Source organism: Budorcas taxicolor, chromosome 19 (assembly GCF_023091745.1).
Source record: "Budorcas taxicolor isolate Tak-1 chromosome 19, Takin1.1, whole genome shotgun sequence".
Taxonomy (NCBI): domain Eukaryota; kingdom Metazoa; phylum Chordata; class Mammalia; order Artiodactyla; family Bovidae; genus Budorcas; species Budorcas taxicolor.
This window is the reverse complement of record NC_068928.1, coordinates 1,244,583-1,263,882: the sequence shown is the minus strand read 5'-3', so window position 1 is coordinate 1,263,882 and position 19,300 is coordinate 1,244,583. Positions and strand designations below refer to the sequence as shown.

The following is a 19,300-nucleotide window of genomic DNA, read 5'->3' as shown; positions in this document are numbered from 1 at the left end:
ACAGGAGCCTGGTGTGCTGCAGTCCAAGAAGTCACAAGGAGTCAGACATGACTTAGCAACTGAATAACAACAACATACTTTAACTAAAAAATACTATTAATATGAAAAGTATATTTCATATTTATTTATTGCAGCATTAATTTTCAAAGTAAAATAAAATTGAAATAAGCTTAATGTCTTTCATCTATGAAATGGGTTTAGAAAAGTAAGGTATAATCAACCTATGTTCAACCCATATGGAAGCTCTGTAGCTTTACACATGGATGAGTAACTCTGTAGCTCTTATACATGGAGGACATGTATACTGTTACTTGAAGCAAAAAGTCTTTTTATAAGTGAAAATTCTCCATATGTATATGTATTTGAATGTGTTTGTATGAGCATGGTGAAAGATGTTAAATTGTTCACACAAATTACCTCAGGACTGACATTGGAAGAGAGAAGAGGGAGATGATTACCTGTTTTATATACCTGTGTATTTTTTCACATGTTACTACACAAGCATTACTTTGGTTCCTTTGTCTGTCTGGTTATTTATTTATCTTAGACAAAAGAACTAATCTCAAATTCTAGTCCCTCTGCTTACTGGATTGCAAAAGGGAATGGCAACCAACTCCAGTATTCTTGCCTGGGAAATCCCATGGACAGAGGAGCCTGGTTGGCTACAGTCCATGGGATCACAAAAGAGTTGGACAGAATTAAGCAGCAGCAGAATCTACTTACTGGCTAAATGGTCTTGGAAAGTCACATAACCTCTTTAAGTCTTATTTTTTCTCATCTGGAAAATAGTAATCATATTATCTCACAGAATTTTGGGGAGGATTAAGAAAAATAAGATATGTCCAATTCCTAGCACAGAGCTAGGAAAACTCCCCTCTTCCTTTTATTTAACCCTCTGTTGATGTGTTTGTAGGGATGCAAGCCAGTTACCATATAACAACCAATCTCATACAGTAGGATGAAGCCACTGTGCAAACAAATTATTCAACAAATTCTAAAGCTAAATTAAAATTATTTTCGTTGGTGATAAAACCATCTAGGATAACCTATATCACTGTTCACTTCCTTCATTCATTTAGACATTAAGTGTTATAATAATTAATTTCATATGGCTCATTAAAAGTATGAAATTAAGTGACCAATGCTATGACCTATACTGGTTCCTATTCTGAATTCAGGTTGGGTTGTGTGGGGGTCCCAAAGCTTCCTTTCTTCCCCACCAGCTGTTATGGATATGGTAGCTCATGGTCTTTCTCCTATACATTAAAAACCTCTCCAAGTTGTAGAAGTCAAACGATTCAATGGCTTAAAATCTCCCTGCATAACAGTTATTCAAATTCCAGCAATAATTTCTCTCAGTTCCTAAGAAAACTTTCGTCTTTTAACTAGTATAAGACTTGCATGGCTTTTCAGCTTCTATTCATACTTTAAGGATGAATCCAAATGTCTCTTCTGCTAGAAAGGCTAATGCCAACACTTTAGGGAAGGAGCAGAGTCAGTTTACTCCCCTCTCTCTATTTAGACTTTAATATTCACGTGCCTCATTATAGCATATTTTATTATAACATGATTTGTTAGCTTGCCTGTTTTCCCATCATTAAAGGTCTCCATTAGAGTAGAAGCATTAAAACAAAACAAAACACCTGGCTCATTGGAGATGTTCCATGATTTTTAGATGAATATCATTTTAAATGAATGGTATATTTCCAACATTTTAAAGACTCCCAAGTGAGAGAAGGGGAAGCCCTAGTTAGAAGCCCTCCATGTAATTTGCATCAGCATCCCAACAGTGGAGAAGAGTCCAGTAGCAAAGGAGTCATTTAAAGCCAGTTCCCTTCATTATATAAATCTGAAGCGGGCCAAAACTTGCAGCAGTGAGCATTTCAAACATGATTATTAATAATGGCTCAAAATGGAGATTTACTACAGTTGAGAATAAGGAAAGGGACTGTAAATCAGCTCTGGTGAGGAAAAACCAAAGAAAAATTCTTATTTAAAATATGTTCATATGCTTTATAATTCTAAAATGGAGATTGCTGTATTGAAATAGAGCCTTTATTTGTAAGATTGAATTTATTGAAAATATGTTTTATGCCAGTATTCATTTTTCCAACTTTCATTTGATTTCCTTTGGCTGAAAAGTTGAGGACTTAGTTTATTGCTTGAAAGCAAAATAAGATTTTCTTAGTTGAATCTCTTCATCCCTTGTTTCAAATGATTACTTGTAATGCTCTATTTGGCTTATGGGAAAATGCTGCTTTATTGGCACATATGTTGAAAAGAATAGTTTTTAAAACATTCAATTAGTGTGCCTTCAAGTTAGAATTAAAAAGAAAATAAAGCAATAAGATTAAATTCTCATAAAAACCCTACTGTTGCTTAGAAACCAATTATTTTCCTATTCAAAACTACTACAAGGATCATCAAGCTCACTCTTGGTTGTATCCCAACCAAGGTAAATACATGTGTTTACTTCATAAATCAGACCATAACACCCCCTTGGCCCAAATTCTTGGTTGCTTTCTAATACAAATCCCTGTCCGTGGTAAAATGCAAATCCCTGTCCCTGGTCTTCCTGGCCAAACTCATGTCATCTCATCTCATCTTATTTTTCTTCTCATCTGGCTCATGAAGTTCAGATTAACTGACTTCCTCTCCACAGCTTGAACACATCAGTCTCTTCTCTGTTAAGACCTACCTCTCCTCTGCCTTGAACACCCTCCCCCCTGACATTCTTCCAAGAGTAACTGCTCTCAGTCCTTTGAGAGTCTGTTAGATATCACTTTCAAAGAAATTATTTCTTACCATTCTATCTAGGTTATCTCCCCTATCCATACTATATTCTATAATTCATAACTGTTTTGTTTCTAGAACATATTTACAGGTAGTTCTGATTACATGTATATGCATATATAAACTTGGAGATAAACAATAAGATGAACAATATCTCCCATATTTCTCACTAGATGGCAGGATCATGAGAGAGGAACCATATCTGTTTTACTTATTGCTGACTACCCAGAAATTATGACGTTGCCTGGTATATAGTGCAGGTCGTCAGTAAATATTTGCTGCAGGAATTCTCAGTATCAAGCCTAATGCTTGGCACATAATAGGTTGCCAATAAACACTTTTCAATTGAGTCTGTTTTGTTTCAATAGAATTTGGCGAGTCCCATAAATTCCATAAATTAATTCCAAGTGCCAAACTCCCTACCATAACAGCATGGTCTCTGGAAATTCTGCTGAAACGACAAATGACAATTCAGGACAGATGAATAGGGAGGATGCCTAAAAGCTCAATCTGATGTTAGAGATTATTTTCTAGGATTAAAATACCACCAAGATAAATTTTAACTCTATCAGAATTAATTCCTCTAGTTCATTGTTCTCTCAAAGTATTTCTTTCTGGTGGGAATCTTTTGGTTGTATCTGGGAGTTACCATGATGTGTTAATAAACTAACTTGAGCTTTTTGTTTCACTTGTTTTTGAAAAAGCAGTTGATAAGTTTCACTTTGAGTTTTCCAAGACTCATGCTTTAAGCAGCTGATATCACAGTCACTGCACATCCTGTATAGCTCACTAGACCCAGAGCCAAGACATTATTGGAATTTTTAGTTTATGATACAATGACAACATTAACACAGGAAAATGTTTTGGCAAGATAACAAATAGCTGTGATGAACCAGTTAAGTTCCATTTGTTTAGGCTCTGTGAAAATTAATTTGCAAAACTTTCTAAGTCTGGTGTGTTTTCTAGTTTATATGTAAATTAAAAGACTGTGTGAAAATGATTCTAGAGATGATGCCATTCAGACATTTCAGACAAGTTGTCCACTAATTAATTTTCACTCCATTTTACTTTATTTACGTTCACATTTTCTTCAAAAATAAATTGTATCAGTCAGGCTAGAAAAGGACACCTCCATAGCCAATAAGCCATAATGACTGATGCTTTTTTAAAAAAGGACAGAAGACATACAGATGGCCAACAAACATGAAAAGATGTTCAACATCACTCATTATCAGAGAAATGCAAATCAAAACCACAATGAGGTACCGTTTCACGCCAGTCAGAATGGCTGCTATCCAAAAATCTACAAGCAATAAATGCTGGAGAGGGTGTGGAGAAAAAGGAACCCTCTTACACTGTTGGTGGGAATGCAAACTAGTACAGCCACTATGGAGAACAGTGTGGAGATTCCTTAAAAAACTGGAAATAGACCTGCCATATGACCCAGCAATACCATTGTTGGGCATACAGATAGAGGAAACCAGAACTGAAAGAGACACATGTACCCCAATTTTCATCACAGCACTGTTGATAATAGCCAGGACATGGAATCAACCTAGATGTCCATCTGCAGATGAATGGATAAGAAAGCGATGGTACAGATAAACAATGGAGTATTACTAAGCCATTAAAAAGAATACATTTGAATCAGTTCTAATGACGTTGATGAAACTGGAGCCTATTATACAGAGTGAAGTAAGCCAGAAAGAAAAACACCAATACAGTATACTAATGCATATATATGGAATTTAGAAAGAAGGTAATGATAACCCAGTATGCGAGACAGCAAAAGAGACACAGATGTATAGAACAGTCTTTTGGACTCTGTGGGAGAGGGCAAGGTTGGGATGATTTGGGGGAATGGCATTGAAACATGTAAAATATAATATGTAAAATGAATCTCCACTCCAGGTTTGATGCACGATACAGGGTGCTTGGGGCTGGTGTACTGGGATGGTCCAGAAGGATGGGATGGGGAGGAAGGTGGGAGGGGGGATTCAGGATGGGGAACACATGTGCACTCTTGGTGGATTCAAGTCAGTGTATGGCAAAACCAATACAATATTGTATAAATACAATAAATTAATCAATTAATTTAAAAATAAATAAAAAATGGCAGAAAATTAAAAATTTGACTGGGACAACCATGGGAGTTAGAAAAATAATTCAGCAGTGATTCTCTAAATTTGGAAATAGAAACTGTCCTAGCATTCTACAAAGACACTTCTCTTTCCAAGGGTAATATCAGGTGTTTATAAACCTGAAGGATCAAAAACATGGAGCATAGTTAAGTATTAAAAGTCTGGGGATAACTGAGAGTTCTGCACAAATCCATAGAGGGAGAGTTTCTTACTCAGAATTTTGAAGCCTTAGTTCGTTTGCCCAGGTTTACTCTGCTGGTAAAATCCACAGGCTCATTCCATGGCAGAAAGTGAAGGAGAACTAAAGAGCCTCTTGATGACAGTGAAAGAGGAGAGTGAAAAAGTTGGCTTAAAGCTCAACATTCAGAAAACTAAGATCATAGCATCCATTCCCATCACTCCATGGCAAATAGATGGGGAAACAGTGGAAACAGTGGCTGACTTTATTTTTCTGGGCTCCAAAATCACTGTAGATAGTGATTGCAGCCATGAAATTAAAAGACGCTTACTCCTTGGAAGAAAAGTTATGACCAAACTAGACAGCATATTAAAAAGCTGAGATATTACTTGGCCAACGAATGTCCATCTAGTCAAGGCTACGGTTATTCCAGTAGTCATGTATGGATGTGAGAGTTGGACTATAAAGGAAGCTGAGCACCGAAGAATTGATGCTTTTGAACTGTGGTGTTGGGGAAGCCTCTTGAGAGTCCCTTGCAGTGCAAGGAGATCCAACCAGTCCATCCTATAGGAGATCAGTTCTGGGTATTCATTGGAAGGACTGATGTTGAAGGTGAAACTCCAATACTTTGGCCACCTGATGTGAAGAGCTGATTCATTTGAAAAGACCCTGATGCTGAGAAACATTAAGGGCAGGAGAAGAAGGGGACAACAGAGGATGAGATGGTTGGATGGCATCACTGACTCAATGCACATGAGTTTGGGTGGACTCTGGCAGTTGGTCTTGGACAGGGAGGCCAGGCATGCTGTGGTTCATGGGGTTGCAAAGGGTCAGACACAACTGAGCGACTGGACTGAATAAGTATGGGCACCCCTTGTTCTGTTTTCACAGCCTTCCTCTTATAGCATTTCCCAAGAACCTCAATTAACACCACATTTGTAGATCTATTATAGGTCCTTTTTTTACCTGAGGTCCCTGGACTGGTTTGACACATTAATTATGTCTCAACACATTCAGTGATTCTAAGAGCATTGACCTCTTTCATCTGGACTAGTCCAGCTCTTCATGAGCAGTCATCCCCCTTAGGTCTTGGGGCCCTGAAGATGAAACACATCTTTTCTTGCATGTAACAAAAACTTTTTCTACCCAGCTATAGTTGAATGGTTTTCTAAAGTCCTAACTATTTTTGGAATGATTGACATTTAAAGCAATTGATTTGAACTTTTGCACTTTAAATCAATTTCAACAGGAGTCTAGACATTAAGTGAAAGGAAACTTTCACTTTACCAAAAAAGAAATGGCATCAAAAATTTTAAAATGGCCACAACAACAACTTAACTCTGAAACCCTGATTCTGGTAATCTGCTCAGATATGAAACCTCCTAGGGAGCAAGGGATTTCAAGCAGTTTGAGTCTTGAGACCTGAGTAATGATGCTTACTCTGTCCTTCCCTGACTCTCCCTGGCTGTTTGGCTTTGAGCTGAGGACATTCCCTCCCCTTTTGGCTTTCATTTCATTGTAGCCATTTAGATTAGATGACCTCTAAGGTGGTTTTGGTTTCTGAAAGATCATTAATTTCTGGCTGATTTAAAATGAATAATCCAGTGGTGAATAAACTTTGATACCCTTTCAGGAGTGAAGCTAATGGTACACTTGAACAAGGAAGAGTGCTTCTCCATTGTCTAAGCGTGTAGTTAGAACCAGACAAACAGGCTTCAGCAGTAAAGTGAATATGTAAAACCCTGAAACTTTTTGTCATAAACAATTCCATGCCCATCAGCAAATGAATGGATAAGAAAACTGTGGTACATATACACAATGGAGTATTACTCAGCCATTAAAAAGAATACATTTGAATCAGTTCTAATGATGTGGATGGAACTGGAGCCTATTATACAGAGTGAAGTAAGCCAGAAAGAAAAACACCAATACAGTGTACTAATACATATATATGGAATTTAGAAAGATGGTAATGATGACCCTGTATGTGAGACAGCAAAAAGGACACAAATGTATAGAATGGACTTTTAGACTCTGTGGGAGAGGGAGAGGGTGGGATGATTTGGGAGAATGGCATTGAAACATGTATACTATCATGTAAGAAATGAATTGCCAGTCTATATTCGATACAGGATACAGGATGCTTGGGGCTGGTGCACGGGGAAGATCCAGAGAGATCATATGGGGTGGGATGTGGGAGGGGGTTCGGGATTGGGAACTCATGTACACCCATGACAGATTCATGTCAATGTATGGCAAAACCAATACAGTATTGTAAAGCAAAATAAAGTAAAAATAAAAAAAAATAATAATAATAAAAGAATTCCATGCCCAATCAAATTCCATGCCCAAGCAAATCAGATGTTTGTATAAAACTTCCACTGTTTGTGTTTTATGGGGGTAATTTTGGGGTGTGAAGTATATTAATGAAACACAGTAGCATGGTATATTTCTCCACCTAATAGTGTCCTCTTTGGTTTCTTTCACCAGTGGAGAAATATACCGTGTTCATGGAGTGGAAGAATCAATATAGTGAAAATGAGTATATTACCCAAAGCAATCTATAGATTCAGTGCAATCCCTATCAAGCCACGAATGGTATTTTTCACGGAACTAAAACAAATAATTTCACAATTTGTATGGGGAAAAAAAAAAAAACAAAAACCCTCTAATAGCCAAAGCGATCTTGAGAAAGAAGAATGGAACTGGAGGAATCAACCTACCTGACTTCAGGCTCTACTACAAAGCCACAGTCATCAAGACAGTATGGTACTGGCACAAAGACAGAGATATAGATCAATGGAACAAAATAGAAAGCCCAGAGATAAATCCACACACCTATGGACACCTTGTCTTTGACAAAAGAGGCAAGAATATACGATGGAAAAAAGACATTTCTCCAAAGAAGACATACAGATGGCTAACAAACACATGAAAAGATGCTCAACATCACTCATTATCAGAGAAATGCAAATCAAAACCACAATGAGGTACCATTTTACACCAGTCAGAATGGCTGCGATCCAAAAGTCTACAGGCAATAAATGCTGGACAGGGTGTGGAGAAAAGGAAATGCTCTTACACTGTTGAGGGGAATGCAAACTAGTACAGCCACTACGGAGAACAGTGTGACGATTCCTTAAAAACCTGGAAATAGAAATACCTTATGAGCCAGCAATCCCACTGCTGGGCATACACACTGAGGAAACCAAAATTGAGAGACACGTGTACCCCAATGTTCATTGCAGCACTGTTTATAATAGCCAGGACATGGAAGCAACCTAGATGTCCATCAGCACACAAATGGATAAGAAAGCAATGGTACATATAAACAATGGAATATTACTCAGCCATTAAAAAAATACATTTGAATCAGTTCTAATGAGGTAGATGAAATTGGAGCCTATTATACAGAGTGAAGTAAGCCAGAAAGAAAAACACCAATATAGTACAGTAATGCATGTATATGGAATTTAGAAAGATGATAATGATAACCCTGTATGCGAGGCAGAAAAAGAGACACAGATGTATAGAAAAGTATTTTATACTCTGTGGGAGAGGGCAAGGATGGGATGATTTGGGAGAATGGCATTGAAACATGTATAATATCATATGTGAAATGAATTGCCAGTCCAGGTTTGATGCATAATACAGGGTGCTCGGGGCTGGTGCAGTGGGATGACCCAGAGGGATGGTATGGGGAGGGAGGTGGGAGGAATTCCAGGATGAGGAACACGTGTATACCCGTGGAGGATTCATGTTAACGTATGGCAAACCAATACAATATTGTAAAGTAATTAGCCTCCAAATAAATAAATTAAAAAACAAAAAAGAAACACAGTAGCATCTGCCCACCCTCACTGTCATAAAGGAGCAGCACAATGCATTTATGGGGTTGGATTATTTTTGTTAATAATTTTCATGTGAATATTTAAAATGCAATATATACCAGCTGTTACTATGTTGATCACACACCTGCCTTCCAAGGAAGATTCCTAAGACATCATAGGAAAGGAAATTATATTAGTTTCCTGTTGTGGTTCTGACAAATAATAGCCACTTAGTGACATAAAACAACACAAATGTATTATCTTAAAGTTCTGGAGGTGATAAATGTGAAATGAGTCTCAGTGTCAGCAGGCTGCTATTCCTTTTGGAGTCTCTAGAACAAGAATCTGTTGCTTTGCCCATTCCAGCTTGTAGAGGCCAACTGTGTTCATCGGCTCATGTTTCTTACTCCTCTCCTGACCTCTCTGACCTCTCTTACCATCCTTAAATCTTTTCTCTGTATCTGTTTCCTTTCTACACTTCTCTCTGAAAATAGATCCTTGTTATTACGTTGGGCCCAGATAATCCAGGTAATCTATGCATCTCAAGATGCTTATTCAGTTCAGTTCAGTTCAGTTGCTCAGTCATGTCCGACTCTTTGCGACCCCATGAATCGCAGCAGGCCATGCCTCCCTGTCCATCACCAACTCCCGGGGTTCACTCAGACTCATGCCCATCGAGTCAGTGATGCCATCCAGCCATCTCATCCTCTGTCGTCCCCTTCTCCTCCTGCCCCCAATCCTTCTCAGCATTAGAGTCTTTTCCAATGAGTCAACTCTTCCCATGAGTACTGGAGTACCAAAGTACTGGAGTTTCAGCTTTAGCATCATTCCTTCCAAAGAAATCCCAGGGCTGATCTCCTTCAGAATGGACTGGTTGGATCTCCTCTGCAGTCCAAGGGACTCTCAACAGTCTTCTCCAACACCACAGTTCAAAAGCGTCAATGCTTCGGCACTCAGCCCTCTTCACAGTCCAACTCTCAAATCCATACATGACTACAGGAAAAAACATAGCCTTGACTAGATGGAACTTAGTCGGCAAAGTAATGTCTCTGCTTTTGAATATGCTATCTAGGTTGGTCATAACTTTTGATAATTCATTAATTAGTTTTAGTAATTTCTTCCCAGTACATTTTACAACATAAGGTAACACATTCACAGGTTCTGGGGTTAGGATGTGGACATCTTAGGAGGAGTCGATTATTCAGCCTATGTCTGAGGCCATAGATACCAACAAAGGCCCAAGAAGTAAATGACTATCTAAAGTAACACAGCTAATCTGTGGCAGTGCCATGAATATATCCCCAGGATCCTCACATTGGCCATGTTTATGTACATCACTGATGAAAACAGGTAGGAATATGCACTGATGGAGTTTTTATTTTTATAATAATCTTGAAATTATAGAGAAATAAGTATAAAATTCAGTGAATTTAAAAGACCATTTTAGAGATAATAGTTTATATTTTTTAAAAAAATATTTTTAATGTAAGAGCTTCCTTAAAATTTTAATTTTGTTGGGTCATGGTACCTTCTAATGATAACGTGACTTGCAGTGATAATATAACTTAAATAATGATGGGAAATGAAAGTGCCAAGGAACAACATGTACATATTCTCGTATCTAATTCTTCTCTTCCTTATCCTTTTCTTTCTCCTTCTGAAACTCTGGTCATGGCTGCCATTTTGAAAATCTGTTATAACTGAAAAGCTAATTCAAACGTTGTTTTTTTTTTTTTTTTTTTTTACTTTATTTTGCTTTACAATACTGTATTGATTTTGCCATACATTGACATAAATCCGCCATGTGTGTACATGAATTCCCAATCCTGAACCCACCTCCCACCTCCCACCCCATATCATCTCTCTGGATCATCCCCATGCACCAGCCCCAAGCATCATGTATTCAGTATCAAACATAGACTAGCGATTCGTTTCTTACCTGATAGTATGCATGTTTCAATGCCATTCTCCCAAATCATCCCACCCTCTCCCTCTCCCACAGAGTCTAAAAGTCCATTCTATACATTTGTGTCTATTTTGCTGTCTCACATACAGGGTCATCATTACCATCTTTCTAAATTCCATATATATGTGTTAGTATACTGTATTGGTGTTTTTCTTTCTGGCTTACTTTACTCTGTAAATAGGCTTCAGTTTCATCCACCCCATTAGAACTGATTCAAATGTATTCTTTTTAATGGCTGAATAATACTCCATTGTGTATATGTACCATCGCTTTCTTATCCATTCATCTGCTGATGGACATTTAGGTTGTTTCCATGTCCTGGCTATTATAAACAGTGCTATGATGAGATAGATCACATCCTGGGCCATAAATCTGATAAATTTGATAAATTAAAAAAAAACTGAAGTCATTCCAAACTTTTTAAATTGACGGTAATGGAGCTACCAGAGGCTTATTACCATGGGTTTATCCAAATTATTTGTCATATTTCACAATAAGATGTTGAAGCATTCTTCTAAGGCTCTAAGGAAATTGTTTTTATCTCTTCTCCCACTTCTACACAATAATTGCTATAACAGTTAAAAGGGTTATAGAATTTTGAATTTAGATGAGATTAGACATATTGTCCAGCCCAATACTTTTCTCTTTCATATTATCTTTGGCAGATATTTGCCATATTCTTCTCTTGCCTGTTTTCTTCACCCATGACATGGGAAGGAATGATGGCTGCTGTAAATTAAAAGCTGTATTTAGTTTGAGTTCCTGAGAGAGTAGGTACTTTTGAGAGGGTTGTGATTTTATATTGTTAGGCTCATGTTCTTTACTTCCTCTGCTGCAGGCTTTGGTGCCCCTCTTCTAGAGTTTTATACACACTTGACTTAACTGCATACTGTTCCCTACCCTCAGTGCTGTAATTGTTCTTACATGTATCTGCCTTCAAAATTCAACCTAACCCAGTGATGGACATGCAATAATAATTCACTGTACTGCTGATGGATGTGGTAGATGGATGAATGAATGATGACTATATAATCTCAGAGGCATGACACATGGATTCAAAGAGATACTAAGGTGGCTGGGAAAGGTTGAAGATACAGCTTCTGATCGTCACTGACATAACATTAGTAGGTTATTTACACTAATATTCTGCTAACTTTCTTAAACAGAGTAAAATATGACTGGAAATAGGATAGAAATTTGTTTAATAGATTCTTTAATGTGACACTGAAGATAAGTGGCTGGTTTCCTTTCAGATATTTCCATTTAGCACTCAATTCCATCCTTTTCTGCTTATCAATGAACATACCCTTCAGGTGTGGTTACATTAAGTCAAGTTGCCAAGCTGTTGTTTGGCATTGATTGCATGCATGCATGCTCAGTTGCTCAGTTGTGGCTGATTCTTTTCGACGCTATGGACTGTACCCTGCCAGTCTCCTCCCTCCATGGGATCCTCCAGGCAAGAATACTGGAGTGGGTTGCCATCTCCTCCTCCAGGGGATCTTCCTCATCCAGGAGTTGAACCTGAGTCCCTGCATTGGCAAGTGGATTCTTTACCACTGAGCTACTTGGGAAGCTCCCTGATATTGATTGGGGGATTCATAAAATAATTCACGCCCTCAGTTTGGTCTTGACAACATACAATAATACCTTGTATATGTTGAATGCTTTCTAGGTCAAGGTTGATTCCCATATCATTCCTGTTAAACAAAGAAGCTAAGTATCAGCTAGGCATTGCTAAATATTTAGTGCACCTCAATATGAACAGAAGGGAAGCAAATGACAACCCGATATTCTTGCCTGGAGAATCCCAGGGACAATGGAGCCTGTTGGGCTGCCATCTATGGAGTCACACAGAGTCTGACACAACTGAAGCGACTTAGATAAACATATACATATATATGAGTAGGTGATGTGGCTGATCTATGTCATCTTCTTATTATGGTATTAATATTGACTGTACCCATCAAACAGGCCACAGGATAGTGGGTCTGAAATAAGAATCTCTGATCTTAGGACATCATGAAGGTAAGACTTAGAGAAGCTGACCAAGATTCAGGCTAGGAAACTGCCATGATACCCAAGGATGTCTATGGGTGGGGAATATTGTATGGCTCTCTGATTTTATGACTTTCGTGCCATAGTTTTTATTGCATTGTTTCCCCAGCCTTCCACCCAGGTTGATTCTACTTTTTTACCTTTTATTTTTTTCCTGTTTCTAGTTCCTTCTTTCTGGGGATTGGTGAACTCAGCTTGGAATCTTTGCTCTGTGGGGAAACGGCAGTCGCCAGTCAACATAGAGACTAGTCATATGATCTTTGATCCCTTTCTGACACCCCTTCGCATCAACACTGGGGGCAGAAAGGTAAGTAACCATGTTGCTTCCATTGTGAAGTTGAGGATAGGGGAGATGCTGATTCTGAAAGCCAAACTTCTAGTCCTTGATCTCTGTGATGAGCTTGTCTTTCCACCCAGGAGTAATATCACAGATTTCAGGTCTATTGCTAACAAATATGTCTTAATCATGCTTTTTCTCTACCCAGTCAATTTCCATGCCTCTGATTACTTCTTTGTACTCCCTGGATGTTTCCTGAGGTCCTATCCCTTGGAAGTGAAATGTTGTATCACGCAAGGATGCCGGGATTCTTGGCCCTGAAGGAGAAGAATTCAATCTGGGGCTAGAGACGAGGCTTGATCACTCAGAGCTTTTGTGTAATAAAGTTTTATTCAAATATAAAGGAGATAGAGAGAGCTTCTGACATAGGCATCAGAAGGGGGCAGAAAGAGTACCCCCCCCTGCTAGTCTTCAGCTGGATTTTATGTAGCCACTAGCAGTCTGTTAATGAAAGAAAGGAATGCCTTAAAACTCAGAATGGCACCAGGCCCCTCACCCATGAGATGCATTTTGGGATAATCTTGGCACCAAATGGTTCATCCTGGGCCACAAAATGATTAACTTGAATCTTGAAGAAGGGCAGATCACCATACAAATAGTTTCATTTACATAGACTAGGGGAACAATATCTGAGTATAACATACTGGTTTGTCAAGTAGGTTCTGAGCCTAGAGGCGGAACCAACTTGAAGACAGAGTTTGGGGTAAATGCATAGTACATTAGCATAGCTTAAAATAAACATTTCCATAAGAAAAAGGCATTGGTTATGTCTAGGTCTGAGAATAGTTAACTTCAGGTGAAACCAGGTGTCATTATGGCAACACAGTATTTTAAGAGAAACCTCCTTTTAAATTTATATAGAGAAGGAAAAAATATGGCTAGTTTGTTTCCTCCTGCCGCTTAAGAGAGATAAAAATGTCTGACACTTGCAAGCTATTTCCTCCATTTGGAGACCTTCTTGCCTGTTACCCTCTCTAGAAGCCCGTGAAGGAAGATCAGAAAACAGTGTTTGCCAAACCCTAAATATCATGCTGGGAAGTTCTTCCTCTCAGAAACCTCTTTACTGGGGCTTCTTTTAACCTCAACAAAGTGAAAATCTTTTTATCAAAAGTAATATCAGACATTTATCATCCTGTAAGGAAAAACAAACAACAATCACCTTAGGTGGTTTATGAGAAAAACAATAATTAGTCTTACTAGGGCTTCCTGGGTAAGAATCCTAGCTCCTGCATAGAAATGCTGAAGGATGATTCCCATTCTCACACCAACATCCCTCCTTTTCTCCCCCCACTTCCCTTCCCCCCATGATAAGCTTCTCCTTAGTTTATAGAAGAGTATAATATCCATGGGGTCTTCTCATCACAGGAATCTAGCATTTATTTTGCTACCTTTTACTGTTGAGTATGTTGTTGAAGGTGGAAAAAAAATACAGAAAATTGTGTTTGAAGGTGACTTAGCTATTATGAACTCAAGAGAAATGGAAAATCATTTATGTGTGAGAAACTATGGTTAAAATTATGGATAACTTTTGCTATTGTTAGTAACTGATTTTCCAGGGTTTGGGCTCCTTGGGGTCTGATTTCTACACCCCTTATGCAGTCGGTTCACCTTGATTACCACAAGTTTGTAAGAAATCTTTTTGTTTTCTGACTTTTTTTTTTTTCTTGTCATGTAGTTTACACATACATACAGAAAAGTCAAATGGCCCATCAAAGTGTTGTTAGCAACCTTGATTCAGGTCACAAAGCAAGTTTCAGAAGATCTTCTTGTGATTCATACTATTCAGCTAAGTAGAGTTTGTGTGCTGTTTTGAATATGACTTAGGAAGCATTTTTATAAAAAGGTCCTATAAAAAGGTCCTTATTTCGTGTGGTTTATTATTCTGATTCTTTGAAAAACTAACCTGCCTTAATTATTCTTCCATTCTCAGTTTTATTTTTGCAAAGCCTAAGGGGAACTTGAATTGGGTGAAATATATACCTTTCTCTAAAAAATTGATCATTCAAGTCATCATAACCATGTATAGGTTCCCTGACCAGTATATTTAAAAAGGCAGTTTTGAGTATTCAATCATTCTTTCTTTCTTGAAGAGGGTGATTGAGGGAATAACTGTACCCCAGACAAAGTGAAAATTCTAAAAATGTAACCATACACACACACGAAGTATATAGAAGGTTGGTATCTGAATTCCAGAGATTACCTGAAAGATGGCGAGAAAGGCTGAAGCACAGAGACTGAAGAGGAGTTAATGAGGAGATAAGTATGGAAGAGTAATGTGAGGTGAGATCCTGATACCATGTTAAAGAAATGGATTTTTTCATAAGGATATGCAAGGATTTAAAGCATTATTGGGTAGATGGTATAGGGAGTGGAATAGAATAGGAATTAAGCTAACACAAATAGTGAATATGTAAGTTTCATTTTTCATCATACCATCTTAGAGGAAAATCTTAGTGTGAAAGAAATTAAAAAACAAAACAAAATGAAGACAACTTCTCTCTGCATAGAAATGCTGAACTATGATTCCCATTCTCACACCAAATAAATTTTATATTGGAAAAAAAAGAATGAGAGATAGCTGGAGTTAAAAATCGTTCATAAATTATGTTGCTTTTCAGTGTTTTTTTTTTGTTATATGTGATTTAAAAAAATATATTTTCAATTTAGTAAAGTGTGTCTGATGCACGTCAACTTTTAAATGCATTGGAGTTTGAAATTTTTGAAATATTTACTTTCGATGGTGTTAATTTTATATCTGGCATGATTTGTGTTGTCAGCTGTTAGAAGAGCTGAGAACTGTCTCATGATATACTTTGCATTTGTGAAAGGCCAAAAATAAAATATAGATGGTAGTTGGATAAACTAACAGGTAATAAAATACCTAAACTTGATGGACAATAATTAAATCATGCTTGCAATCTTTTAAGATATATGGACTTCCCTGGTGGCTCAGACGGTAAAGCGTCTGCCTGCAATGCGGGAGACCCGGGTTCGATTCCTGGGTCGGGAAGATCCCTTGGAGAAGGAAATGGCAATCCACTCCAGCACTCTTGCCTGGAAAATCCCATGGACGGAGGAGCCTGATAGGCTACAGTCCATGGGGTTGCAAAGAGTCGGACATGACTGAGCGACTTCACTTTCACTTTCACGTACTGAATTGGGGTTTATTTTGGAAGTGAGGATTCAGATCAGTGGCTCTGAATTTAATTTTTCCTCGAAGAAACATGTATCTAACTCAAAAGGTTTAAAAACCTCCCCGCCAGATTGGGAGGTTTTGTAGAATTTGGGAAAGCTGCCACAGTTTGAAGTCTAAGATCAGCTGGGTATCAACATGTAAAATCCATCCCAGTCATCATGTGTTTTATTTGACACTTTTATCCACGAGCATCATTCTTGCTCATGTTTAAATGAACAGGGTTTACAAAGCCATGAAGCTGCTTTGATGTAGTACCTGACTGTATTACTATGTTGGTTTGAACATATTTGACCTGGCATAAGGCTCAGATGATGAACTACAGGGTTTTTTTTTGGTTTGTTTGTTTTGCTTTTCCTGCTTTTTGTTTTCATTTTGTTTTTTATTAGGGCTGAAATTCAATGTGAACACAGGAATGCAAAGAGTAATAATAGATAAAAATCAAAGTATAATCATGCCTTGATATAATAAAAGGTATTTATCATGTGTGAAAAATGATTTATTTTACCTTTCAAGTTGCTTATTTACATTGGTAGTTTTTAAGCAATGTTACTTTTAGTTCCAGTTGTTCATATCTGACAAATAGGACTCTTATGGACAAAATCCAAAATAAGCATACTTTCAAACAATACTCAAACATGTTAGCTTTGCAAATGCATATAAGAATCCTATTTTGGGGAGAAATGTTGCCAAGATGGAAGAATAGGAAGACCCTGAGCTTGCCTCCTCCCATGGGCACACCAAAGTTACAATTACACAGCAACTATCAACAGGAACCTCAAGACTAGCTGAAAGATTTTCCATAACTGAAGATATAAAGAAAGAGCTGCAATGAAATGAGTATGAGGAATGGAGACATAATCCAGTTAAGACCCATACCCCTTTCTAGGCAACCCATAAACAGAGGAACAATAACAAATGCAGAGCTTCTCTCCAAGGAGAAAGAGGTCCAAGCCTCACATTAAGCTCACCAATTAAGGTGTCTTGTACCAAGAAGTTGAGCTCCAAGAATGTCTAGCTGTGAAGGTCAACAAAGTAGTTGGCCCTGACACAACAGAAAGTGCCACATAGGGGGCACTCTTAGAGCCTATAGCTCTGCTGACCAGAAGAGAATGTGTTCATAGGCTCCATAGTACATCTCCTACATGAATCCACTTCTCCAGAATCAGGTAAAGTAACCAAATTTTCTAACACTAGAAATAAATACAGAAAATAGGCAAAATGAGGAGTTAGAAATATGTACCAAAGAGGCAACAAGATAAAATCTCAGGAAAAATGTTAACAAAATGGAGATAAGCAGTCTACAGCCACTGAGATACTCAGTGAACTCAGGAGAAGAAAGGAAGAACACAGGGAGAAATGCAACAGAATTAGAAAATATAAAGAACCAAATGGAACTGCAATTTAATTTAAAAATACAATTAAAAAAAGATTAAATTTAAAAATCAATTTAAATTTAAAAATGCAGTGGAAGGAATCACATTAGATTAAATGATACAGAGGAATGGATCAGTTAACTGGAAAAGAGCAGTGGGAATCACCCTAACTGAACAAAAAAAGATTTTAAAAAATTTATAAAATGAAGGTAGTTTAAGATACCTCTGAAACAACATCAAGCACTCTAATATTCTAGTGGGCCCTGTATACTAGTGGGTCTCAAGACCATTAGTATAGGGGACTGAAGAAGAAGAAGAGAGAGAAAGGGGCAGAGAACTTATTTGAAGATAAGTTGTCTTCAAGATAATAGCTGAAAACTTCCCTAACCTGTGAAAGGAAACAGATACAGGTCCAAGTAGCAAAGGAGTTCCAAAGAAGGTAAGAAGAAAGACGATCACACTAAAACACTGTAATTAAAATAGCAAAATATAAAGATAAAGAGAGAATATTAAAAGGAACAAGATAAAAGCAACTAGTTACATGTGAGGGACTTCTCGTAAGTCTATCAGCTGACTTTTCAGCAGAAACTGCATAAGCCAGAAGGGACTGTCACAATATATTCAAAGTGATGAGAGGAAAAACCCTACAAACAAGAATATTCTATCCAGCAAGACTATCATTCAAATTTGAAGATGACAGAATTTTAGAGACAAGAAAATCAAAAAAGAGCTCAGCACTACTGTCTTTACAAGATATGTTAGAGGGACTTATCTAAGCAGGAAAGATGAGAACTAAAAATATGAACATTGCAAAAGGAAAAATCTCATTGGCAAAGGAAAATATACTATAAATAAGAGATCAACCATTAATAAAACTACCTATTTTTGTTGTTTTTCAGTCACTCAGTTGTGTTTGACTCTTTGTGACCCCATGGAATGCAGCACACTAGGCATTCCTGTCTTCATCTCCCAGAGCTTTCTGAAACTCAAGTCCATTGAGTAAGTGATATGATCCAACCATTTCAGCCTCTGTTGTCCCCTTCTTCTCATGCCTTCAAACTTTCCAAGCATCAGGGCCTTTTGGAACATATTGGCTCTACATATCAGATAACCAAAATTTGAAGCTTCATCATCAGGCCTTCCAGGGAATATTCAGGGCTGATTTCCTTTCCGGTTGACTGGTTTGATCTTCTTGCAGTCCGAGGGAGCCTTGAGTCTTCTCCAACATCACATTTCAAAAGCATCATGTCTTATTTTGCACTCAGTCTTCTTTATGGTTCAACATTCACATCCATACATGACTACTGGAAAACAACAACAACAACAACAACAACAACAACATAGCTTTCACTAGATGAATGTTTGTCAGTGAAGTAATCTTTCTTTTTTTTAATATGCTGTCTAGATTGGTCATAGGTTTTATTCCAAGGA

At 37.7% G+C, this 19,300-nt stretch overlaps 1 protein-coding gene across 1 annotated transcript in view; it reads left to right on the top strand.

The window, feature by feature from the left end:
• Window positions 1-19,300, top strand: part of CA10 (carbonic anhydrase 10) — a 798,969-nt gene that overhangs the window by 252,561 nt on the left and 527,108 nt on the right. Inside the window, exon 3 of the mRNA XM_052657811.1 lies at window positions 13,128-13,270. Within this exon, the coding sequence (XP_052513771.1) occupies window positions 13,128-13,270 (143 nt within the window). The remainder of the gene's footprint in view (window positions 1-13,127; window positions 13,271-19,300) is intronic.